Here is a 25,202-nt window from a genome sequence, read left to right on the forward strand (position 1 = left end):
GCAGAGGGGCCCTGGATGGCTACCACTTGGCTTCCTATGGAGATTTGCCAAGGGCTATGCCAGATACACTAGAGGGCAAATGACAGGGACTAGCGGCTTCCTGAGGGAGTTGAGGGTGTATGCTGAGTGGGCTAAATGGGAATGGTAAGGCCCATCCCTCAAAACAGCACACTCTTTCTCCTACAGAGGCACTTCTAAGACTGGCTAGACTTGGACTCTGGCTGTCCCAAGCCATTGCTAGGTGTCTCTACAGTGCAACCTCAACTGTCCTGTGGGAGGCAGAAGAGAATTCAGGCCAAGTACTTTGAGTAGTGCCTAGCACCTAGCAAGAGCTGGGTACATACCAGCTATTATTATCACTATGAGCCAAACTGCGACATGAGAACACATTTAATGCAACATGCAGCTGTGGCCTGACCTAGAATTTCTCCCCCCAATCCCAGAATGCTATTTGGAGAACCCTTTTTCCATAGCCTCAGTTACTTCAGGGTGTAGAAAGCGGCTGGCCAAACGTTCGATGTCATCCAGTGTTAGGCGGCTCAGGGACCTGTCATAATCCTGAGGAGAGAAGAGCAGGTGGGTTCAGGGAGTGCCAGTTGCAAGGAGTATGCTAGAACAGGAGGGGCTGGGGCTAGAAGCATTAAGATTGGAGGTCCAGCATTACTCTCCTCACCCTCTGTAGTTGTTCCAGGACCCTGCTGGCATCTGCTACACTGAAGTGACGGGCCAGGACTTTGGAGATCAGCTGCCAGAGGGGTAGGGGTGGGGAGTCGACCAGTCTGTGGGCAGACCCTTCTTCTAGTAGCACCTTCTCCAAAGGTTTAACGACTAGGTTGAGCTTAGAATTGGGCCCGATGTTGTAATCTGACAGTCGTTTCTCATCTGCCAAAGAGAGATTGGTGGGGTTCCTTCCTCACTGCTGTGGGGGTGGCCAGAGAGCAATCTTGTCACAGCCAGCCAGAGTGAAGCACTGCAGCATCTGGCTATGGGGTGGTGGGGTGGTGGTGGCTCAATTACTTTTCTGAGGTCCAATGGCAGCCAGTGCCCTAATTCATTACACTGGCTTGTACATCCCGTCCCCCCTGTTTCCAACTTCCTGCGGCGGTCCCTGGATGGTTTCTTTCCCTAGTTACCTGCTAGGGCCTTGCCCTTGAACAGCAGACGTTGCTGGCGCACAGGGACGTTCAGCTTATCCGAGACCAGGTGCTTCAGTGTAGACACTAGCTCGTCCTCCGGCACCTGACCGGGCCGAGGTGGAGAGGCAAGGGTTTAGCCCGAATTCCCTGGGTGACGAAGCCCTTGTGCCCCCTTCTGGGGTCAGCTCTCCCGACCTCCCCCGCCCGCCATTGGCCCCCAGCGGCAAGAGTATGTGAGTGCAGCAGCCTGCAGGGGTGACCTTACCTGTAGGCTGCACTCCCGGCCCTGGAGCGCCTTCACGGTCAGCTGCATGGTGTCCACAGCCGCGTCCACTAGGGCCAATGCAAACCCCAACGGTTCCCTGCCGTGCGCGCACCGCTGCCCCGGGCGCGCGCAGGAACCGCCCGCCGGAAGCCGTGAAAGGGGCGCGCCCGCCGCGTGGCTCCCGCCCATGTTCTTCAGTCCCGCCTCCGGGCCTTCGCGCCTGCCAGAGCCTGGGGTAGAGTCTGCCTCCCTGCCCCCCACCTCGGCCTACAAGCCTTCAGTGGCTTTGGTGCGGGGAAGTGGGGGTATCCCGCCCCCTAGGACCGAAGCGAGGAACCTGCGGGGTCAGGCTTGCTTCACTTGGAAGCTGTAAGTAGAAGGACCAGGATATCAGCTTCTGGCAAGGCCTGACCTGCGCTAATTCCTACGCTGCTGGTGGACCAAATCAGTGCAGACTAGTGATGTCTCTCAGATACAGAAATGATCCAGTCCTACCTGCCATAGCCCGAGGCTTTCTACTTCTTCCTTTTTAGTCTGGCTGTAAAAATATCCTGACTGAGGCCCTGAAGTATTGAACCCAGGCCTTTTATCTCCTCACTCATTATAGAACAGAGAGGTCTGCCCCGTTGGGGAGAGCTGATAGAGAAAAGCTTTTGTAGGTCTGGGGATACAGCTCAAAGGTATAACACTTGTCTACCATGTGCAAAACAGGGAGCCAGGAGAGAGTAGGCTCTGCAGGATCACCAAGCCTGTTCACCATTCTGGCCCATACCAGCCCAGACACACTTCCTATCCCCATTCATAGGCTCCAAGGGACAAAGACTGTAATGGACCCAAGCTTGCTTTTGTCTTTTATTGAAATATATTTCTAACTCAGCATTGGCCTCTTTGGCACTGAAAGCTGAAAAAAAAGTAACAAAAAATAAGCCTGGATTTGTATGAATGCATAGTGCATGGGAACTTAAAGGCCTTTGGTACACAAGAACTGTGGGGAGAGTGGATGGAGTATGGGGACTGGGGTTAGAAAACTTCAGCCAGGGTCCTCAGGGAACAGGAAACAAGCTGCTGTAGATGAACTGGCCAATAACCAAAGCCAGCATCTCGGAGGTACCACTCAGTGCCACAATGAAGGGGGCCTGAGAAGCATAGTCTGCTTGAAGGCGGCGCAGAGACAGCTGCAGCATGGCTAAGGCTAGCAGGCTGTTTTGCACCCCTACCTCAATGCTGACTGTCCGCCTCTGGGCCACCGGCAGCTTCAGGCACATGGCCAGGCTGTAGCCCACCAAGAGGCCAACCAGAGGCACTGTGAAGCCCACCAGTACAATGGGTAACCTGACTCCCACTAAGATGAAGACCCCCATGTGGTAGGCCAGGAACAGGCCACCTAGGAGAAGTACAAAGCTGAAGGGCTTGATGACCTGTAGCAGCAGCTCTGAGAACTTGGGGAGCTTAGACTTGATCACCACACCTGCTGCTATGGGGATGGCGATGAACAGCAGAGTCCCCAGTATCTTGGAGATGGGCACGTGGAGTGTTTCATGGATGCTGAGAAGACGGCTGTAGAGAGCTGATGAGAGTGGCAGGAAACCCGTGGCAGCTACTGTTGAGATGAAAGTCATGGAGATGGCCAGGGTGACATCTCCTCCAAGGAGGAGACTGAAAAGATAGCTCCCCCCACCGCCAGGTGATGAGCAGGTAATGATGAGGCCCAGAGCCAAGGCCTTGGGTAGCATGAAGACTTTGGCCATCAGGAAAGCATAGAAGGGCATGACCAGAAACTGGCCCAAGAGACCCAACAGCATGGGTTGGGGGCTCTGTAGAAGCTCCTTCAAAACTTCAAGTTCCACTTTACACCCAAATGAACACTTGTTGACAAAGATAAGAGGCAGGAGCAGGTACAGAATTGGGTTCTCTGAGAAGTGGCCCAAGTTGGGGTTGAGGGTAGAAGGGATATCTTCAGCAGGTGACACCCTGATGCAGAAATCTTTTCGTTCTTCAATCAGCAAGGGTGGGGCCTCATGGAAGTCCATGAGCTGGAGGTGGAGTGGGGCCAGCCCAGCCAGACCTGAGTGGATGCTCACCACAAAGCCACCCCCACTGCCCCAGGTTATGGCACTCACATTCTTGATGGTTAGTACCTCTGTGTCCAGGGATATAACCCTCAGTGTGGGGCTGACTCCTGTCCCATTAGCCTGTCCCGAGTATTGGCTAGAGATCACAATGATACCCTCACTCTTTTCAGGGAACTCAAACTCTGTCACTGAGCCATCCCCAATGCTCAAATAGTGACCACCGGTCAGTGGCACAGTGTGGCCCAGAGCAGTGCTGAGGTTGGCACTGGCCATCACTTGGGCCCCCCATGGCAGGCTGATGAGCAGCAGGGTAGCTCTGAGCATACCTAGGAGACTTGTACAACCACCCTGTCCCAGGCTAGGCAACTGTTGGGAGCTACCTCTGCTTCTCCTGACCACCATGGCTCTTCTCAAAGGATCGTGGCTCCTTTTGTCTTAGAGGAACACCATTGCTTGTGCTATTGGAATATCCTGAGAAGGGTCCATGGGAAGGTCCTGGTCCTGTGTGGTCTTCTTTGATATCACGGCTTCCTCTGAAAAGAGAAGGGGCAAAAAAATGGCATATGAGAGGAGAAACTGCAAGCTCAGGAGCATGGGGCTCTCAGAGAACCTTTTACTTCTAGTTTGGGGATAGTACTGATCCTTGCAACCATTTCCTCCAGTACAGCTGCCTCAAGCTTCTCATTCAAGAGAGGTCACCCACATATAGGAAAGCCCACTCAGTCTGCCAATTCTCTGGACTTGCTTACTACGGTGACCTCTCTAAACATCTAAACATCTCTAAAAAGAGATATTCTAGTACTGAGGGTTTTAGGAGAGCAATCTCTACCCCTGCCACCACTAGTCTACTCCACACTATCAAGATGCCCTAATAGCACTGTAGGAATGAACGAAACTGCTTCCTAAAGGGGCTAGGTATTGTGGCTCACTGCTGTCATCCTAGCACTTGGGAAGTGGAGGCAAGACAATCAGTTCAAGATCACCCTTCAGTTACATAGCCAGTTCCAGGGCAGCTTGGAGGACTTGATACTCCGTTTCCAAACAAAGCAAATCAAATAAAAAAAAAATAGCTTCCTGGGGAAGACAAGCAGACTAGTCAGAGAACAAAATGTGCCAATGGGAGATGGTGGCGCACACCTTTAATCCCAGCACTCAGGAGGCAGAGGCAGGCAGATCTCTGTAAATTTGAGGCCAGTCTAGACTACAACCGAGTCTCAGGAATACACAGAGAAACCCTGTCTTCAAAAATGAAGAAAAAAAGAGTGCTGATGGGAACATTGCCTTGTACCAGATCCAGGTTCTAAAACAGAATAGGGGAATCTGAATGCCATTTGCCAGCTACAGAGTGGTGACAAAGTGACTTACTGAACCAGTGTCTGCAGTGGGTTATGTTTGCTACTGACATGGAGTTGGGTAAACCATTGTTGTGGCTACATGTCCTGTCCTACCTACCCTCCTATACTAATGAGATCGGAGTCTTTGTGAGAAGCACATCCCTACTTCTCAAGGAAGTTACAGTAGTACTGGGTTAGATATTCACAAGGTAACCTCTTGTTAAAGCTCCCCAGATTCAGAATTTGAACTCTCATAGTTCCTTCTATATCCGAAAACCTCTGCTCAGAGACTTCTGGCATACATTCCCCTTCCAGGGTCTCTATATGTAGTCCTGGTTGGCCTGCAATTCACTATGTACACAAGGCTGGCCTTAAACACACAGAGATCTGCTTGTCTCTGTCTCTAAGTGCTGGAATTAAAAGGAGTAGGTTACCACATTCAGCCCTACCAGAGACTTTTTGTTGTTGAGAAAGGGCCTCAGCTGGCTTGGAATTAATTCACCATGTAGAGTGGGCTGGAAGTCAAAGATCTACCTGCCTCTGCCTCCCAAAATGATGTATGCTAGGAATATGTCTTATTACCATTGATTAATAAACTACTTTGGCCTATGGCAGGGCAGAATATAGCCAGGCTGGGAGAATATAGAGAGTATAGTTTCTATGTGATTATTTGGGTCTGAGTGGCTGGGAAAAGAAAAGAGCAGTCTCTGATTTCACCCAAATGTTGGGATAAAAGTGTGAGCCACCTACTAGAAATTTAAACTTACAGTGGAACCTGAGTATTTCTAAAGGTGGAGTAACTTGGGGTGAAAGGAGGGGTCTGCCTCTTTCCATGTCTCAACTAGATAGTTATCACCCTAGTATTACCTGCTAGAACTGGGGCAACTAGATGGCAGTGGACACAGCAGGTTTTACATTATGGCTTGCCAGGTGCCTTTAAGTTCTCTGGATCCTGATCAGTCTCTGGCCCCAGACCTCCATCTATATGGCCTTTGCTGAGTATGGATCACTTACCTTGGGACCCTGGTTCAGCCCTTTGTCTTACCGATGAAGAGGGAGGCAAAAAACCAGAGTAGGGTAACAAGTCAAGTGGAGAGGAAAAGATGTACGCATCAGAGTGGTGTGAACCAGTTAAGGGAGAGGTTAAGGGCCATCCACCCATACCCCATCCTTCCAGTAGGAATGGTGGACCTGAGTCACTGCAAGAGGGATTTGGCCCCTATCCTAGACCTCTGCTGATGGAGGGGATGGATGAGTTACGGTAAATACACTCCAAAGCTGAGGAAGCAATCCTGTCGGGAAGCTTTTCCCACAGCAGCCAAGTGTTGGGGGTTAGGATATCTGGCAGTGATGACCAGGCCTCCTCCGCACCTGGGAGTCCGAGGGTTGTCAGGTGGTTGGAGAAGTTTGGAAGGGCTCACAACCCCTCAGTCAGTCTTGGGTTCAGGAGAGCCTTCACGGCACTCCGGCGCCCGCAAGGCCTCACGCTGGGCCTGGCCCGAGCGGGTGATCACGGACTGCGGTCGGAGCCATAAGCCACCTCCCGTCATCCCCTTCCCGGTAGAAGTCTCTCACCTGCTTCCGCAGCCACAGAGCTCCGCACAAGCGGCGTCTGGGCCAGCAGACGCGGGCAAGCTCGTCCCGCCCGGACCTCGTCCCGCCCCCACAGGCTCCGCCCCACAGAGGCTCCACCCGCGTGCTAGGACTCCGCCCTCTTACAGAGGCCCTCACCTCCGGAAGGCGCAGGTCGGGTTCCCACAGGATGTGACGTTTCTGGGAGCGACGAACAGGCCCTACCACGTGAGACCTGACTTCCTGAGTCCGCGCTGCTCGGCGTGCCGTGAAATAGTTACATTGTGTAGTTACATTCGGGGGGGGGGGGGGGGAAGTGGGTGGTGTGGTAAGGTGTAGAAAGGATGTCAGAAGATAGTAAACAAATATTGAATTAAAGGTGATGTGGGGGTTGAAGCAATGGCACGGTGGTTAGGAGCACTTACAACTTTTGATTCTCCATCACCCACTTAGCTCACAACCACCTGTAACTACAGTTCCGGGGGATTTGATACCCTCTTCTGGCCTCTGCCCATCAATCATGCAGGTAAACAAAATTCATACACATATAAAAATAAAATCTTAAAAAAAAGTGATTTGTATGCAGGTGGTTCTGTTAACTGCCGTCCCAGCAAGAGCAGTACATGCGCTTAACCATTGAACCATCTCTCTCCAGCTGCCAGATAAATGTATATTTAATACTATTATTATCATTATGGTTTCTTTTTTTTTTGTTTTTCGAGACAGGGTTTCTCTGTGGTTTTGGAGCCTGTCCTGGAACTAGCTCTTGTAGACCAGGCTGGCCTCGAACTCACAGAGATCCGCCTGCCTCTGCCTCCCGAGTGCTGGGATTAAAGGCGTGCGCCACCACCGCCCGGCTTCATTATGGTTTCTGAGAAAGGGTTTTTCTGTGTAATCCTGGCTGTCATGAAACACTGTAGGTCAGGTTGGCCTCAAACTCACAGAGAGATTCACCTGCCTCTGCTTCCCAAGTGCTTCTTTATTTTGTACGCTTCTGTTTTCCAAGAGTACAAAATAAACTTTATTTTATTATTATTATTATTACTATTTTTTTTAAAGTGAGACTTGCCAGGTGCGGTGATGCATGCCTTTAATCCCATCACTTGGGAGGCAGAGGCAGGCGATCTCTGTGAGTTTGAAGCCAGCCTGATGTATAGTGTTCCATGACAGCCAGGATTACACAGAAAAACCCTGTCTCAAAAACCATAATAATAATAATAGTATTAAATATACATTTATCTTGCAGCTAGAGAGAAATGGTTCAATGGTTAAGAGCATGTACTGTTCTTGAAGAGGACCTCAGTTTGGTTCCAGTACCCACACGTGGCATGTAACTCCAGCTGCAGGAAATCTGATACCCTCGTCTGGACTTTGAAATCACCTGCAATCATGTGCACATACCCCTACAAAGACACACACATATAATTTAAAAATAGTAAATCTGATACCATAAATACATTTAAATTCTATTCTCAGTTACATTTATTTAATGGATAGTTTTAGATTCAGAAATCTCTCTTCATAGATGTTTGATCTTGGTGCAAAGCTTTGGTCTCTAAGCTTGTACATAAAGCCTCATTCCATCAATAATATGATTTTTCCATTGTAGAGTGTATTCTGAAGTTCTTGTGAAGAAAACAACCCAGTTTGTGGGGATAGTATACGTCTTTAATACCAGCACTCAAGGGGGACAGAGGCAGGCAGATCTCTGTGAGTTCGAGGCTAGCCTGGTCTACTGAGTGAGTTTTAGCACAGCCAAGGCCACACAAAGAAACCCTGTCTCAGGGGAATAAAAGGAAAACTGAACCCAACTCATAACTCTATGAAAGCCAGCCTCTCTGTCAAAGGTACTTTAGTGTATGGACAAGTTGAGCAAACCTTTCTTAGCTCACTTGATGCTACCATCTGAAGAATTTTTTTCTGATAAAAAAAGCAATAAGCTAACTGCCACTTGTATGCAGTTCCATAGAATCACTGCTGGGGCAGCCATGTTTAGACTTTAAGAAAAATAGACTTGATTTACTTCATTTTTATTGTATAAAAACCATTATACACAGAGAAACCCTGTCTCTAAACAACAAAACAACAACAAACATCAACAACAAAAACCCTTATGTGGTGGTCATAGCTGGAGCATAGGTCCTCTGTACAGAGACTCTTGTGCAGTTCACAAGATGGTCAGTGAATTCCTGATAAGGAGACTTGGTGAACATAGTCTCTTTCTAGAGGGTAGGGTCAGGTAGCTGTAGGTTATGGAGATGGCATCAAAGGTGCCTTTGGCAAAGTTGCCCAGGGTGTCAGTGCAGTTCCTGGCTGATGTGTAGCAGTCATCAATACTGGCCATCAGCAACAGCTTCTTGGGCACAGAAGCAGAGACTATACCAGTGCCTCTGGGTGAAGGGATGAGATGCACCAACACAGAGCCAAGCAGCCTGTCAACCAAACCTTGCATGTAAGAGTGTGGGGCTTGCCAATCTTATTCCCCCAGTAGCTTTTCTGCACAAGGACAATGGAAAGCTTGGCCAAGATAATGGCCCCTCGGATGGCAGTGGCTACCTCTTGGAGATCTTACCACCAAGACCAACATAACCATTGTAGTCCATAATAGTGACACAAGCCTTGAAACTGATCCACTGGCTAGCCAGAGTCTTTCTGCACTGGGATGACCTTTATTTTATTTTTCCTCTATTGATCTCCACTCTTTTTTCTCTTCTGTTTCTTTTTTATTTATTTTATTTTTTTTAAATTTATTTATTATGTATACATATTCTGTCTGCGTGTATGTCTGCAGGCCAGAAGAGGGCACCAGACCTCATTACAGATGGTTGTGAGCCACCATGTGGTTGCTGGGAATTGAACTCAGGACCTTTGGAAGAGCAGGCAATGCTCTTAACCACTGAGCCATCTCTCCAGCCCTCTTTTTTATTTATTTATTAAAGATTTCTGCCTCCTCCCCACCACCGCCTCCCATTTGGGATGACCTTTAGACCTTCATCCTTTAGGGATGCACCCAAGAAAAAGTCAATAATCTCAGATTACTTAATGGGGCAGGGAGAACAGGTAGATTTATCTCTTCCATGGTCTTGATCTTCATATCCTTGACCAGAAGGTCCAGCTTACTGATGGGGAAACACTCTTCATCTTTGGCTTTACCTTCACAAGTGCTGACCACGGCCATCGCCTCAACCATGACCATGGTGCCTAAAACCACTGCCAAATACTCTATGGAAGCCAATGTAGCTTCCTAAACCTGGAGCCCTACGTCCCTGGGCACTCTTACTGCACCAGTGTCATCTGCCATTTGGTATTTTCCCTAAAAAGAAGCAGCTAGACTAATTTATTTATTTATTTGTTTGTTTATGAGACAGAATCTCAGAGCTGACCTCAAATTCCTAAGATAGCTGAGATGACCTTGAACTTTGAATCTTTCTGCTTGCATCATCACAACACCAAAACCAATTTATATGGTGCTGAGAATCAAATTCAGTGCCTTGTTCATGCCAACTGACCTACATCCACAGCTATGAAAATGATGGTAAAACAATTTTGAAGTGTATCTTTAAAAATATTTTTATGTATGTTTGTGTGTGCGCTTGCATAAGTTTATGTGTACCATGTGTGCGCAGGAATGCTTGGAGGTCAGAGGGAGTTGGATCTCCTAGAATTTGAGTTATTTGTTTTCAGCTGCCACAGGGATGCTGGGAACTGAAACCAGGTCCTCTGGAAGAGCAATAGGCACTCTTACTATTTCTACAGTCCCATATTGTGTGTTTTATAAAATTTAAATTAGTATATATATATATATATATATATTACATACAAGTATGTATATATGTTAGGGGGTAAACATGCTCTATCTAAGGCAGCGATTCTCAACCTGTAGGTTGCAAACCCTTTGGGGGTCAAATGACCCTTTCACAGGGGTCACCTAAGATCATCTGCATATCAGATATTTATTTACATAACAGCAACAAAAATACAGTTATGAAGTAGCAATAACTATGGTTGAGAGTCGCCATGACATGAGGAATTGTATTAAGAGGTTGCATGCCTTGAATTCCAGCACTTGGGAGACAGAGACAGGTGGATCTCTTTGAGTTCTAAGCCAGCCTGCTCTACAGAGTGAGATCCAGGACAGTCAGGGCTACACAGAGAAACACTGTCTCAGAAAAAAAAAGAGGTTGCAGCATTAGGAAGATTGAGAACCACTACTCTAAGAGTTTGATATGTGAATGATTACAAACAGTTGCAGCTGGGAATGAGCGCTCACACTTGTAATTCTAGCACGGACAGAGGGGCTGAGGTATGGAGGATCAGCTTGAGGTCAGCTTAAAAAATAGTGAGCTAGGCCATTATGGTTGTAGAGTGAGACCTTGTCTCAAAAAACTGGAGGCTAGTGAGATGGTTCAGTGGGTAGGAGCACTTTCTATATAGTCAGGACATAAATTTGAATCCCAGTACTCTTGTAAAAATCCAAATTGCTGCATGTGCTTTTAATCCCAGTGTTGCTGTGGGTGGAGACAGATGGGTTCCAGGAGCTTGCTGGCCAGCCAGCTTAGCTAAAACAGTAAACTTTAGATTCAGTGAGAGGCCTGAATCTGAATATGAAAATGTCTTAAAGGAATAATGCAGAGACCTCATGTTCCCCCTACCTTTCTCGCCTTAATATGGCATGCACACATGGGCATGTAACACACACACACACACACACACACACACACACACACACACACACACACACACACACACACACGACACATGGCTGAGGTACCTATTTAACACATCAAAGCATAAGTGGCTCACAGGTTCTCTCTGCATCTCCCAGTCCCTGCCTGTTACAGGGCCCTCCTGGCTGGCATAAACCAACCCCTACCCTGAACTTCTCCAGCCTAGGGGGCTAGGCTGCTCTTCACTATATAATCCAACCATTTTGGTTGCCAGTTCTCTTTGCACATAAGGGCCTCCTAGCTGCTGCACCTGGTCCCTTCCCCTTTCTCTTCCCCTCCCCCTCTCTCCACATGGCACAATTCAGTCTGGACATCTGGACTCTCCCAGATGTCCCTGTTCCTACTTCTGAGATACCAAATATACACACAGTGGTGTGCTTACTGATCCTCTGAGGATAAACAACCTAGCATTAGGGCTTCAAAAATATGACTGCTCCTAAGTATGGTAGAGGATAAGCTTTATTATTTTTTTAATCTCTCTCTCTCTCTCTCTCTCTCTCTCTCTCTCTCTCTCTCTCTCTCTCTCTCACACACACACACACACACACACACACAAATAAAAAAAACAAAATAAAACTAATATTTTGAAGCCTTAATGCTAGGTTGTTTATCCTCAGAGGATCAGTAAGCACACCACTGTGTGTATATTTGGTATCTCAGAATGTTGATACTGTCTGTCTCAAGTGGGTTTGAGAGGTACTGCTGGAAGAAGTCAGTTTAAAGTCAGGACATGTGAGAGGGATGGGTTTGTCATACTCTTGGGCTGAAGATCCAGTTTGGAAAGGGCAATGTGTCCATCTGAAGAATAAGTAAGTAGGCCACAGAGAGAGATGGATCAGCTGAAAGAAGTCGGGACAGAAATTTTAAGAGTTGTGTCCTTGGTGGAAATCATGTTGTTGAGTGGAACTCACTTGGGCCTGGCCACCTGAAAGCCACCAATTACTGCTATGTGCTGGAATCAGGGGAGAAAATTTGGTAAGAAGACTGGTCAGAAGATTTCTCCTTGTTATCATTAGCCATTTCAGCCTTCTCTGAAAAGCCAGAGGGAGTGTTGGGAAGTCTAACATGAAGAATTTGGCAGCCTTGTTTGCAGGAAAGGGGGCAGAGAGGCAAGAAAATATTTGAAATTTGCTATGGGAATTAATAATTTACCTCAGAAGAGAATAAGGAAGAGCTATTTATATTAGATAAAAACATCAAGTTCCAAAAGAGAAGTCATCTGGATCAGAGAAAAAACAATAGTAAGAGTTGGGACAAGCCGGGCGGTGGTGGCGCACGCCTTTAATCTCAGCACTCGGGAGGCAGAGGCAGGCGGATCTCTGTGAGTTCGAGACCAGCCTGGTCTACAAGAGCTAGTTCCAGGACAGGCTCCAAAACCACAGGGAAACCCTGTCTCGAAAAAACCAAAAAAAAAAAAAAAAAAGAGTTGGGACAACATCAGATGGGAGACCTTCTGAAATGTGCAACAGGACCACAGTAGTGACCCTGAGAGGCAGCTTATATTCCATTCTCCAGTCAGATAAGGAAGGCATCTACACAGATATGTGCAAGGTGCATCCAATACTTGTATGAAATATAATAACAACAGTTGTTTTGTTCAGCTAGATTAGCTTGCAACACCTTGTTTTATCTGCATCAACTGTCCCACCAACACTCTTGGAACACATGGGAGACCCTAATACAGACTTCTAGGGTAGGTACATGCTCTGATGTACATAGCCAGTTAGGTTGGTGGTAGGACAAACCTATAACCCAATCTCAACTAAGGAGAGTTAGCCTTCAAAGTTGTCCTGAAACTTTTGGGAGTAATTTACACAGTGCTCCCCACTATCAGCTTCCTAGCCTGTATTGGGTCAAATGGGAGATAAGTTGTGTTGCCCTATCTGTGGCTCTCTTCCTATTGTGCAGCAGTGACTGCTGAACACAGGCACTTAGTTAATATTTATAAAACAACTGGACAGAGTTGATAAAACGCTTGCAAGCATGAGGACCTAAATTCAATCTACAAAACATGGTGGTAATGCTTGTAATTCCAATGCTGGGGAGGTAAAGACAGAAGGATCCCTGTGGCTCATTGGCAAGCCAGTCTAGCTTACTTGGTGAGTTGCAGGCCAATGAGAGACTGTCTTAAAAAACAAGGTGGAGACCAGTGGGGTGGCTCAGTGAATAAAGTCACTAAGCCTGATGACCTGAGTTTGATCCCTGGGAGGACCCACATGGTGGAAGGACAGAACTCATTTTCACAAGTTGTTCTCTTGCCAATAAATACCTTCACACACGGTGACAGACACACAGACTCACAGATAAACACATACAAACAAAAAGACAATTGTCCAATTGTCTGGGAGGCACAGGAAAGTCTCTGTCCTACCAGCATCATAGTAAGCACATTCAGTGAGATTCTGCTCCACCTGGGAGTAAGCTGCTAACCTAGGGAGCCCACTCATCTGGTTCCTAACCTCTAGGTGACCTTTATCTTTTTTGTAATTGACATTATTGACCAGACTTCCTAGTGTTGTGTGAGCCATGTAAGTTAGTTGCTTAAAACTATTTTTTTAATTTCTTTTTTTTTTTTTTTTGGAGATGAGGTTTCTCTGTATCTTTGGCTGTCCTGGAACTCCCTCTGTAGACCAGGCTGGTCTTGAACCTACAGAGAGCCACCTGCCTCTGCCTCCTCAGCATTGGGATTAAAGGCGAGCACCTACACTGCTCAGCTTTAAAACTAAAATCTTGAATGAATAAGCTGAAACTTTCTTGATCTCCGCTGGAAGCCTTTTAAGTGTAGCTGAGGCAATACTGGCTACATTGTGGAAGCAAGTGAAAGGTGTACTGGATTTATATTATTCTCTATTCTTTGAGATTTTTGAAACTTTCCATAATAGAAGATTCAAGAGACAAATATTTTGGTGTGGGGGCGGTACTGGGGAGGCGGATATAGGTGGATAAATGGAGCTTACTGGCTAGTCTGCCATACCTAATTCTGAGTTCCAGGCCACTTGAACAAACCAACAAATAAAAGCAGTGGAATGTGGTGGCACATGCCTTTCATCCCAGGACTTGGGGGACAGAAACAAGCAGATCATTGTGAGATCATTGCTAGGGCCACATAGTGAGACCCTTCTCAAAACAACAAAACAAGTAACTAATGCTGGGCCTGGTGGCTTCTGCTTTCAATCTCAACAGAGAAACAGAGACAGAGACAGAGTTTGGTACAGACTTAGGGGCTGGGTGTTAACTGTTATCATCACTATATCTGAGATAAGGAGCTGAGCCCTGCTGACTTTCTTGCTTGCCCCCTTTAGTCTTGGATACACAACTCTCTCTTTCCTGGCATGCCTCTCCTCCTTGGCACTCCACACTTCTAAACTAGCATATGTCTGCTACTGAATACTTCCATTCCTTTTCCTTTATCTCTCTTCACATTTACTTATTTAGTGTATGTGCATGTATGTGCCTATACATGGTTGAGGACAACTTGCAGGAGTTGGTTCTCTCCTTCTACCATGGGTTCTGGGGATCATCAGATTTGGCAGCAAGTGCCTTTATCTAATTGAGTTCCCCCAGCCCCCACCCCCTTTTTGGATACAGCACCTCATACATGTAACCCAGGCTGTCCTGGAATTTGCTAAGTAGCCATGGTTTAATTTTAACTTTTGAACCTCCTACCGCATTCCAGTTCCTAAGTTTTAGAATAGATGCATACTACTATACCCAGCCCTACTCTCCTTTCTTAAGGCCTGTCTGCTCTTACCATTTTTCTTGAGACACAGTACTTAACACTGATGGGCTGAAGGCTTGGAAAGCAGGTTGCCACAGTAGGACTTCTAAGTTTGTCACCTCTGGCATGGCCACCTCAGGGATTCCTTATGGGCTCCTCAAATTACTATGCCTTGATGTCTCCCATCTAGGAAGTCTAAGTTGTGTTTTCTCCATTTTGGAACCAGGTTGCTTCTGCACTCCTGGAGTTGATATTTTAGTGCCTGTACCAGTTTTAATTCCCATCTGTCTCCCTATAGGCTCACACTGGGCTAGTGAGAGTTGGTGAGTTTCCTTGGTTTCCAGAGTACAGAACCATCTCTCTAATCAAGGCAATGGGTGATGCCATTCTGCCTCCTATTTGAGTCACTTCTGAGCTGCAGGGCCTGTTGACAAAGGCTGTCTGTTCAAGCTCCAAGAGCAATATGTTGGTTGATCCTCTGGGACTCATCTGTCCCCTCCATACACAAAGGACAACACCATCTTTGACTCTCTACTGAGGACAACATCTGAATGCATTTTATTCCACTGAAATTGATTAGTTTATTAACAAACAGGTTGCTTAGAAGGTGAGCTCTCTGACAATCTGCATATTACCATATACTTTATGAGGAACTTTGATTGGACTCCAGCTACTTGGGCACCAAAGGCCAGTCCTCCATTCAGGTTTGATCTGATTAAACTCTGATATGGCTTACTTAAAAAGGATCACACTGAAAACAGGGTTGGATGGCAGGGCAGTGACTCTGGGAGGGAGATGTTCTGGAAGATGTCCTAACCTACCCATTGGCTGCTCCAGTGAAAGGAGCAAGCACTGAAGACCCTTGCCTCTGGGGGCACTCAAGAAATAGAAGATGACACAGGAGAGGCAGAGGAAGGGGCTGGGTGGAACTGACTGTGGGATCAGCTTTAGGAAAACAAGGACACAGCTACCTAAGCTCCGTGACAAAGTGAAATGCCCCAGCCCTGCAGCTCTCATCACCTTGAAGTCACATTCGAACCCTGATGTGTTGGGGCAGGGGAGCCTCATGCCTGGGCATGGGGCAAGGCCTCCACCCTATACTGGTGCCATGCTGCCTCCTTCAGTCTGGTCCCAGGGCTCTGCTGTGCTAGCCCGCCATGCTCCTTCGAGGGATACAGCCTTCCATCTCCAGGGCTTCTGGCCAGCCCTCATATTTGTTGGTGTGCTTACTGTTCTTCACATGCTGTAGGGGTTAACAGGAAGTTATGATCTAGCCCTCAGGGGCCAATCACCAGGGTACTCTTCAATCTTGTGCCCTTCCCTTCATGCAGGGAAAATGGGATGGCTGCAGTGGTTTATTCTCTCACAAGTGAACTGGGGATGGACCATGGGCCTGATATACACCAGGACTGTGAGCCTTGTGGACTGGAGGAAGTCCATGTGGCCCTGGCTTCAGGGAAATGCTGGAAGCTGCTGCTGAGTTTGGGGTGAAGGGTCTTGGAGGGCATGAGCTTGAAGTTTTTTTTTTTTGTCTTTTGTTTCTGTCAGCCACAGCTATGGAGAAATTTGTATTTGTTGAGAGCAGGACTTGGGGGCCTACCTAAGACTTTTTGCTGGGAACCTTCTTAGGTAACGATGATACCAGGGACCCTCCCCTCTTTAGCAGCCCCTAGCACAACATATGACTGGTGTAGCCTAAGAGGGAACCCATGGAAGACTGAGAAAGAAGGGTGTAGTATAAATTGGGAAACCAGGTTGTGACAAAGCTAGGATGGTAATGAACATCTTTTTTTTCCTTTAAATCTGAGACAGTATTTCATGTACCTCATGCTGGCCTCAAATTCATATATGACCAAGGATAATCTTGAACTTCTGATTTTTTTTGCATTTACACAGTGCTGGTATTACAGGTGTGTCCCCATGCCCAGTTTTATACAATGCTAAGTACTGAATGCAGGGCCTCATGTATGCTGTTCAAACACCTACCATAAATGAGCTATATCCCTGAACTAAGCATCCTGAAAATGTCTGTGAAAAAGATTTCTTAGTTATATTCAATGGGCATTCTGACTTTTAAAGACTCTTTAGGTTGAAATATATATTCAGGGAAGCTTTGGTGTAAAGAGAAGGGGTGGCAAGGTTACCAGGGATAGGGGGCAGAAGTGCCAGGTTATCTGCTGTACCTGCTCAAAGGGGCTCTTGTTTTGTACACCTTTGGCTCCCACAAACACCCAGCTGTCACGGAAGGCTAGCTCCTTGGCGTTCCTGCTGCCCAGTTCAGAAAAAAGTTTCCTGGTCTCTTCATTCATCCTGTCACACAGTAAGAAGAAAGAAGAAATATGAACTTGGGATTGTAACTGCACTGGGACAACACTGAAGCTAAACTTGATAGTTACTTACTTGGTAGCTGGATCATCATAGGATGCCACAAACACTAGGGTACCTTCATGCAATGGCCGGATGAACTTCAAGAGATCATTGACATCTGTTGGTGATGGGCCCACAGGCAATGGAACTTTAGGTTCCACTGAGCAGCCCTTCCCTACCAAACAATATTCTTCTAATGAGGAAAACAATGTAGGGACTGGGCAAGGGCTATTCCACCTTAAGGGCTACCAGTATGAGCACAGACAAACTGGTAAAGAAGCTACGGCCATCTGGTCATAAAACATAGACTCCAGACAGAGATCCCCTATCTCCTATATTTTGTGAACCCAAAGCTATAAGAACACAAAGATACAGAGGGCAGGGCTTTAGGGAGAAAATATATAATAGGATGCTGTGGTGGCTACTCACCTCCAGCCCACATGTCGAAGGCTCTGGCTTCCAGGAGCTCACCACTGACCCCTGTTGCAAGAAGAGGAAGACCTGCTAAGCAAACTGTCTGGGACATGCTACCTTAATGCTTCAGCTCCTCGCCCAGGCTCAAACATGGAAGGTGGTAGCTCTTCCAGAAGCTTCAAACATGCCCTGTCATCCTTTCATTCACAGAGCTACAGCCCATGGAGCCTCTGGCATGAGGCGCTATGCATCCACCACTACTGGTTATTCACTGGGTAACTTCCTTTGTAGAGCTTTTGGGTGGCATAGATTTTTTTCCCCACAAGCCTCCCTGGGAGTACCCAGAAGCCACCTGCACCTGCATAGGGAGTGATGGAGTGGAGGGGGCAACCATAGCATGAATCTGCTTCTATGGTCTGAACGCTGACCCTACAACATGGGGGACTTACCATTCACCAGGGCAATGTTCAGCCCACGGCCCACATTGTCCTTGACGCTGCTCATGAGCCTAGCAGGGGGGCAGAAGATCTCTTGTGGTCATATCAGATATCTCTTCCTCATATAGCCCTTAGCCCTTGGCCCTTGCAGACTTGGCCTCAAGTTCCCCTCCCACTTCCCAGCCCATATGCTCACATCTTGTCCTCGAGGCAGATCTTGGGCCCGATGACATTGGCAGCCCCGCTGACTATGCGAAAGGCCAGGTGCTCCTCAGGACATGGCTGGGGCAGGCCGCACTTGTACTTCCTGGCCCTTGGTTCTGAGTAATGATAGCAGATGTGACCCATGTGCCTGGCCCTGGTATCACCTAAGATCTGAGGGTGGAGGTCAGGACAAGCCATAGGGCTGAAGGAGCAGTCATAGTGCATGGAACTTGGGAAGGAGGTGGGTGGGGCTCATACCCAACGCTGGGGATGCTTTCAAGTAGTAAGTTGGCAAGGGTGTAGGGACACCAAGAATAAGACCAGTAGCTTTTTTGCTACTGATAGGAAAAGTGAATGGGGGTTGAGAGTTGGCTTGGAACCCTTATACAACCAGAAAAAAGCAGAGGTCCAGAAAGTCAGGGTGGAAGTTCCATGGATGAGGTACACAGTCAGACCAAAGTAGATGAACTGAGGTAGGTGGGTGGAGCATGGGGGCTCTGCTAGCTTCTGGATTTCTTCAGGATGAGGGTGGGGATGATCTCTATAATGGCTTGAATTATGACCCTATAAAATATTCTGGAGTCTGAATTTCTAGTTACTCAGAATGTTGTCTTGCTTGGAAACAGTCTTTAAGACAAGTAAGTTATGTTCAAGTCATACTGGATTATGTTGAGCCCTTAATGCAGTGTGCCTGGTGTCCTTAGAAGAGATAAAACCAAACAGAAGGAAATGCTGTGAGATAGTACAGGCAAAAGTCAGAGTGATGCAGCTACAAGATGAGGTACATAGAAGGCTTCTAGGATCTGCAGAGGCACAGAAAGACCCTTACCTGGAGCTTTTAGTGGGAGCACAGCACTCCTGATACTTTCATTCCTACTCTTGGCTTCCAGAATTGTAACAAAGTAAATTTGGTTTGTTTAAGGCACTACTTTTCTTAGGGAAGCTTCAGGAAGCTAATATACGTTTTGGTGCCAGGAATTGGGGGGTTTATATAAACAAATAACACAAATACCTAAGAATGTGGAAATGAATTTGCCACTGGGTTGAGTGGACAAAGGATGAAGAGTTTTGAGGTATATAATAGAAAGAGTCTATACTGCTTTAAAAAAAAGAAAACAACCTGCTAATAGGAATACAGAGTGAAGCCAGATATGCTACTGCATATCTTTAATCCCACCACTGGGAAAGCTGAGGTAGGAGAATCATGATTTCAAGGCTATTCTGAGCTACCTAGTAAGTCTTTGTATTAAAACAGATTTAGCAAAATGGATAGTAAACACAGTTTTGGTGCAAGCTCAGAAAAATGAGCAATAGAGAAAGATTCTTCTGTTGAATCTTTCACTTGCATCATCCTAAACAAGTGTTGATAGGAACATGAATATTACAGGTCTTTTGGTGAGATCTTAGAAGGAAGTTGAAGAAGCCATTAACTGGGCGTGGGAGGAAAGGTCATCCTTGTTATAAAGTGTCAATTGTTCTGTAGATTTAGCAGAGGAGACTCTCAAACAATGGTAAAGGTATTATCTCTATAATGGGGATTTTTTTTTTTTTGCTTGCTGCTGTTCATTGTAAAATGTGAGCAGACAGAGCAGCTGGGGAAAGAACTATCGATCATGAAGGAGCTAGAACATGAAGATTGAAAACAAATCCTAGCACTTGGGAGATGGAGGCAGAAGGATCAAGAGTTTAAGGTTACTCTTGGCTATATAGTGAATTTAATGACAGTCTGGGATTCATTAAACCCTGTCACAAAAAAAGAAGGGAAGAAAGAAAATGTTAGCCTAATTATAGTATAAAAACCGAGAAAGCAGTCCAAACCTGTAACTCCAGCATTTGATAGGGTAACACAGGAGGATCACTGACAGCTTGAGAGCTACATAGGTAAGTTCAAGGCCAATCTGTGCTATAGAGTGAAACTCTATCCAAAAAAAAAGTCTGAAATATTTTATGGGCTAGGAAAATAGCTCAGTGTAGAGTTCAATTTCCAGCATTATATATTTTTTAAAAAGCATCCTTTAGAGAGAACACAAAGAGGATGGCTAGCTTAGGATTTGCTAAGGAAATGAAGTGTGTAATTGTGGATGTGCTCCCGCCTCTCAGAAGCCTGGATTTGAAATGGGAGGATTCTCTTGTCTTATATAACCTGGGCCCTCATGAATCCCATGAGAGGCCAGCAAACTTTGTTAGAAGTTTATACAAACAGAAACACTATCAGTCTATGAAAAGGACAGAGACAAGAAGAATATAAGGATGGAAGCAAGAAAGGAAGGAAACATGGAAGGAAAGAAACAGGGAAGGGAGGGAGGGAGGAAAGAAAGAAGGAAGGAAGATTCTGAATATAGAGCCAGGAATGAAGAGGCCAAAGAGGGTCCAAGCTCAGAGGGTGACACTATCTCCCATTCCAGAGGATGGGGTCACTTTAGTGGGTCTAGAAGCAGAGTATCTGAACATAGACATTTCTTTTTAGAACTTGGAATTTAGAAAAATTGCCTTGCCCTGCTATGTTTGGGATTTGCTTAGAACCATGAGTGCCCTACTTCCTTTCTCCAGTGTCTCCCATTTAGAATGGGAGTGTTCTTTTTTTCTTTTTTACTATGCCTGCTTCTCTAGCCTTCTGATGGTGGATACCTTATTTACTAGGTTCACAGAACAGAAAGCTATGACAGCTAGTGGGTAGAGGGTCAGATGGACAACAGAAGTCCTGGTGGGCAGGCTGGAGCAGGCAGGGGTGTCACAAAAGGCAGTATGATATGCAGGCACAGGAGGGGACAGGGGAGGGACAGGCAGCTTACCTGCTGTCACTGAGTTCTCTGGGCCTGTGGATACAGAGGGTTGTTTCTGTTAGCATGGAGGCCTCCAGGAGCCTATATAGCAGAGCAGACAGGATCACGGACTTGGGGCCAAATCAGGCTACACTTGGTATGTTCCCCACTCAAGTCTCAATGATGCCCTGATGTAAAACTGCCTGCTCCAGGAAAAGGATGAATTGGAATTATAAGTAGTGCTTAGGTGACTTGGTACTAAGATGCAGAATCCCTTGTGTATGTCAGAGCCCAGCAGAAAGTCCAAGATGATCAATGTTTAGTGGAGGGCTTTCCACTCCTTACTCTTACTCTATCAATTTCTACTCAATATTGGATTGCAGTTAGGGGGTGTTACTCTCTAGGTCAGTTGGTAGGGACAACAAGGCTGCATTTGTGTTAGAAGATAGGCTAAGGGCAGCAAAAAGAAGCTATTCAAGAAGGGGAGGGACAACCCAACCATCACACCCCATATTTTAACCTGTTAGTGAAGCAAGAGGGTCCCCACACTCACTGGTGAAGAACTGCTGAATTCGAGGAAGGCCACCACCAGGACCACCCAGGAGGATGGTGACTAGGATCCAGGTGAGACCCATAGTGATGATTAGGGCCACGATGCGCAGGGGGCCTGTAGGCAGGGTAGACACAGGGCAGGCCCATCTCAGATACCAGTGAACAAATGCAGCAATGACCCACTGCCTTACACGACCAGATCTCCCCTTCTACTTGGGAATGAGTTATGGAAGGATTAGAAGGTGGAGAACCCATTGCTACCCACCAGACCCAAGAAGGAGACTTGAACTCCCTCCCTCCTTGTGGAGGGAAGAAAGTGAGTTCAAACGCTGAGGTTGCTCTGTTTGGTTCTCCCCAGCAGGCTGGGAGGAACCTTTTAGAACTCAAGCTCTGAATAGGTTCCATATCACCAAGTTCAGCATCTTGCCTCTGAAACTGTCTGTATTTACAACTCAACCATCTGCCTCTCCTTTCCTCTTGTTCTGATGGAGGATCTATATTCCTTTTAAAGACCAGTTCTCAGGGCTGGAAAGATAGCTCAGCAGTTAAAGCACTTGATTGCTCTTCCAGAGGTTCTGAGTTCAAATCCCAGCAACCACATGGTGGCTCACAACCACCTGTAATGAGATCTGGTGCCCTCTTCTGGCCTGCAGGCATACATGCAGGCAGAACACTATACATCATAAATAAATAAATATTAAAAAAAATAAAGACCAGTTCTCCTACTTGCTTCAAGATCCATCAAGTTCTCTCCTGTCTTAGGTATGCTGTGCTAAGGCTCCTTCCTTCTTTCTACCTCACTTTCAGATTATTAAAAGGTCCTAACTTAGTAAGATAAAGATGAAATAGAACTCCTGCAAGAAAAATCTCATTTTCTGACTCCTCACCTTCCACTTCCCCACCAAATTCTTTAAAACTTTATACTCTGTGGTAGAGCTTTTGTCCAGTATGCATGTGACCCTGGGTTCCACCCCCAGCATACACATAAAAAGTCATCTACAGGGCTGGAGAGATGGCTCAGTGGTTAAGAGCATTGCCTGCTCTTCCAAAGGTCCTGAGTTCAATTCCCAGCAACCACATGGTGGCTCACAACCATCTGTAATGGGGTCTGGTGCCCTCTTCTGGCCTTCGGCATACACACAGATAGACTATTGTATACATAATAAATAATAAATAAATATTTAAAAAAAGTCATCTACATTGTGATTTCTATCATCTTACCCCTCACTCTCTCCCAAAATTCTACCAATCTAGTCTTGCCACAACAGCAAACAAATGACCTTCCAAACCAGACCATCCATGACTTTCATGTCACATTTCTGACTGCCTGTCTGCTCTTTTTCGACATCTTGGTGGGCTGCCCTAGCCATCCTGATGCAAACACTTCACTGCTAGCTTCTTGGACACCACAGTTTCTTGACCCGATTCTTTGGGACTTCTTTTTTTGGTTAGGCCATCTTTGATTACTCTCTCCTTAAAAGCTATTCTTTTTCAGACTGCCTTCTCTTGTCTGCATATTCTGTTTATGGGAGATTTCATCTACCACAGTTATCAAGTTAAACACCATGTGACAATGACACATTAATTTCTGGCTCTAGTCTTGATCTGTCTTGAACCCACATCCTCCCAGTCAGTTCCTTACTACCCTTACCAGGATTTATCCATGAAATTGCTACCTTACCAGTTCGCAAATTCTACTCTTACCGCAATCAGTCCCCTCCAAAAACCATTTTCATTCCCACAAGGCATCTTCATCTTAGTTTTCCAGCTGACAGTAAGGCGGCCACTTGGATCATATCCAACCTCACAGTCACCTACGTCAATTCTCTTCTTAGTCCACATCTCTTTGCTTCTACTCTCCACCCCTCCCGACCCAGTCACTAGATTCTCTGGAACCCTTTCCTCACAAGTCATTTTCCAAAAAGCATCTGGCCTGTTATTTGAGTTGGGCCAATTGACTAAATATCAATCCTTGACTTATAGTTTGGGAAGCTGAAATCCTTAGAGGTGAAAGAATTTGCTCATAAAATAAGTGCTTGTGCACAGTCACCCATTAGTAACAAACCAGTGACTACCCGAGCCAGTCCTGACACAGCCACTAGGACACCTGGACTCTCTTCCGTTCGCTGTGGAAGCCACCCACCTGCCAACCTCATGTCCACTTCTCCCGCTGGGTTGGGACCTCCGGCTGGTGCACTGTTTAGGGACCGTGGGATCTGGGAGGAATGAAGCAGGAGAGTAGGTTTGGGTGGTGGGGAAAGGGCAAATCTGTGCTGGGCGCGATCGGTGCTACAACTTGTTCCTCCAGACACCAGATTAGGCTCAGTTCCTCATGAGCGCTGGGAGAAGCACCACTGCCTAGCCAGCAGGGCCTTGAGAACCCGTCAGGGCTCACAGTCTGGCTAACAGAAGCCTCCAGGACTGGAACGTAGCAATTATTCTCCCAGACCCGGGCCCCTCCCGTGCTAGGCCCGGGGCTTGGGTCCGTCCTCTCGAGGCTGGTGACAGAGACCCGGCGGCCAAGGACGTTGCCTGGGTGTAGCGAGACGCAGACCGGATCAGGGAATTTCCCAGTGGTCTCGTTCGGCCGGCGAGGTGAAGCAAACGAGTCACGTAGACAAGCTTGACAGGCGCGACAATGGCGGCCCAGGGAGGGCCACAGCCCATAGGCGCCGCTCCGCCATAGGCCCATAGGCTGCGCTGTGGGGCCTCAGGTCCTCACGTATGCTCCACCTCCAGACCCGCCTCCTCCCTCTTCACCAGAGGCTAGGTGGGAGGTGCCTGGAGAAGCTGTTTCTCTGCTGCTTGAGCTCAAGCTCAGCCTCCTAGCTTCCTAGAAAGAGCCTGAGTCATTGCTGCCAGATGAATCTCCTTCTACACTTTTTTTAAAAATTGGGACCATACCCTATAGTTCATGCTGGGGTTATAGGCGCAAACCACCATATCCAGCTCCCCCGCTGCCTCCACACATTCTCTTCAGTGGGAGAGCTTCCATTTCTACATTTGGTGAGCTGAAACTCTGCTTGTGTCTTGAGATTGGAGCTCTCATGGCTGGTAAGATGGATCTGGGGATACAGATAACGACATAAGGTTGACATGTGTTCTTTAAAAACATGGGAAGTCCAGAAAGCACATATGGAGGTAAAACAAAGCCTGAGTCCTAGAGCTGTTGGTTGCTGTCTTTCTGCTTTGTGTTTACGTGTGTATTTTTTTCCCAGAGAGTGTTCTTTCTGATTTATGTATCACTCAGTGAGGGGCTGTCTGGAACGTTACCATCCATCTTCATGCTTGATCTTTTTGTCTCTACCACCTAGAGTGCCAGGGCAGCTGAGATGGTCCTTTCAGCTGGATTAATCTGTCTTCTCAGGCAGCAGCTGGACAGAAGTAAAACAACATTCCTGTCGTTTGACCCAATGATTTACAGGAACTCTACCCCACTTAGGTAATGCTCCAAAATATAGAAAAAGTTTACAGAAGCACTTAAACATAACATTTTCAGCTTGGGTACTGTAATCTCAGCACTTGGGAGGTGGAGACAGGAGGATCAAGAGTTTAAGGCATTCTCAGCCATTTATCAAGTTTGAGGTCAGCCTGAACTTCATTAGGCCTTGTCTCAAAAAAAAAAAAATGATGGGAATGGAG

At 46.8% G+C, this 25,202-nt stretch overlaps 3 protein-coding genes across 8 annotated transcripts; all 3 read right to left on the reverse strand.

Annotated features, from left to right (window-relative positions):
• Positions 1-372: 372 nt before the first annotated feature.
• On the reverse strand, positions 373-1,561 carry LOC121440308 (ubiquitin-like protein 4A). The gene is made up of 4 exons (XM_041641119.1): positions 1,402-1,561; positions 1,134-1,239; positions 674-882; positions 373-558 (listed from the first exon to the last, which is right to left on the reverse strand). Exons 1-4 carry the CDS (start codon positions 1,447-1,449, stop codon positions 448-450), a joined length of 474 nt encoding a protein of 157 aa, XP_041497053.1. The 5' UTR covers positions 1,450-1,561; the 3' UTR covers positions 373-447.
• A 296-nt stretch (positions 1,562-1,857) lies between these two features.
• On the reverse strand, positions 1,858-6,511 carry LOC121440307 (P3 protein). Of its 2 annotated transcripts, none has more exons than XM_041641117.1 (2): positions 6,383-6,511; positions 1,858-4,006 (listed from the first exon to the last, which is right to left on the reverse strand). In XM_041641117.1, the coding sequence occupies exon 2, from the start codon at positions 3,873-3,875 to the stop codon at positions 2,445-2,447; it is 1,431 nt and encodes a 476-aa protein (XP_041497051.1). In that variant the 5' UTR covers positions 3,876-4,006; positions 6,383-6,511; the 3' UTR covers positions 1,858-2,444. The 2 variants fall into 2 exon arrangements, with proteins under 2 accessions (XP_041497051.1, XP_041497052.1); XM_041641118.1 differs by lacking the exon at positions 6,383-6,511 and adding an exon at positions 6,179-6,349.
• Positions 6,512-15,359: 8,848 nt separating this feature from the next.
• On the reverse strand, positions 15,360-24,224 carry LOC121440293 (protein FAM3A). 5 transcript variants are annotated; one of them, XM_041641077.1, is made up of 9 exons: positions 23,704-24,224; positions 21,562-21,675; positions 21,039-21,062; positions 18,239-18,362; positions 18,055-18,113; positions 17,621-17,671; positions 17,225-17,309; positions 17,008-17,134; positions 15,360-16,067 (listed from the first exon to the last, which is right to left on the reverse strand). In XM_041641077.1, exons 1-9 carry the CDS (start codon positions 23,714-23,716, stop codon positions 15,972-15,974), a joined length of 693 nt encoding a protein of 230 aa, XP_041497011.1. In that variant the 5' UTR covers positions 23,717-24,224; the 3' UTR covers positions 15,360-15,971. The 5 variants fall into 5 exon arrangements, with proteins under 5 accessions (XP_041497011.1, XP_041497009.1, XP_041497010.1 ...); XM_041641075.1 differs by having other exon boundaries at positions 17,225-17,366; positions 23,704-23,833; XM_041641076.1 differs by having other exon boundaries at positions 21,529-21,675; positions 23,704-23,833.
• Between the last annotated feature and the right edge of the window lie 978 nt (positions 24,225-25,202).

This window comes from Microtus oregoni, unplaced genomic scaffold, assembly GCF_018167655.1.
Source record: "Microtus oregoni isolate MIOR12 unplaced genomic scaffold, Mior012 000067F_001, whole genome shotgun sequence".
Classification (NCBI taxonomy): domain Eukaryota; kingdom Metazoa; phylum Chordata; class Mammalia; order Rodentia; family Cricetidae; genus Microtus; species Microtus oregoni.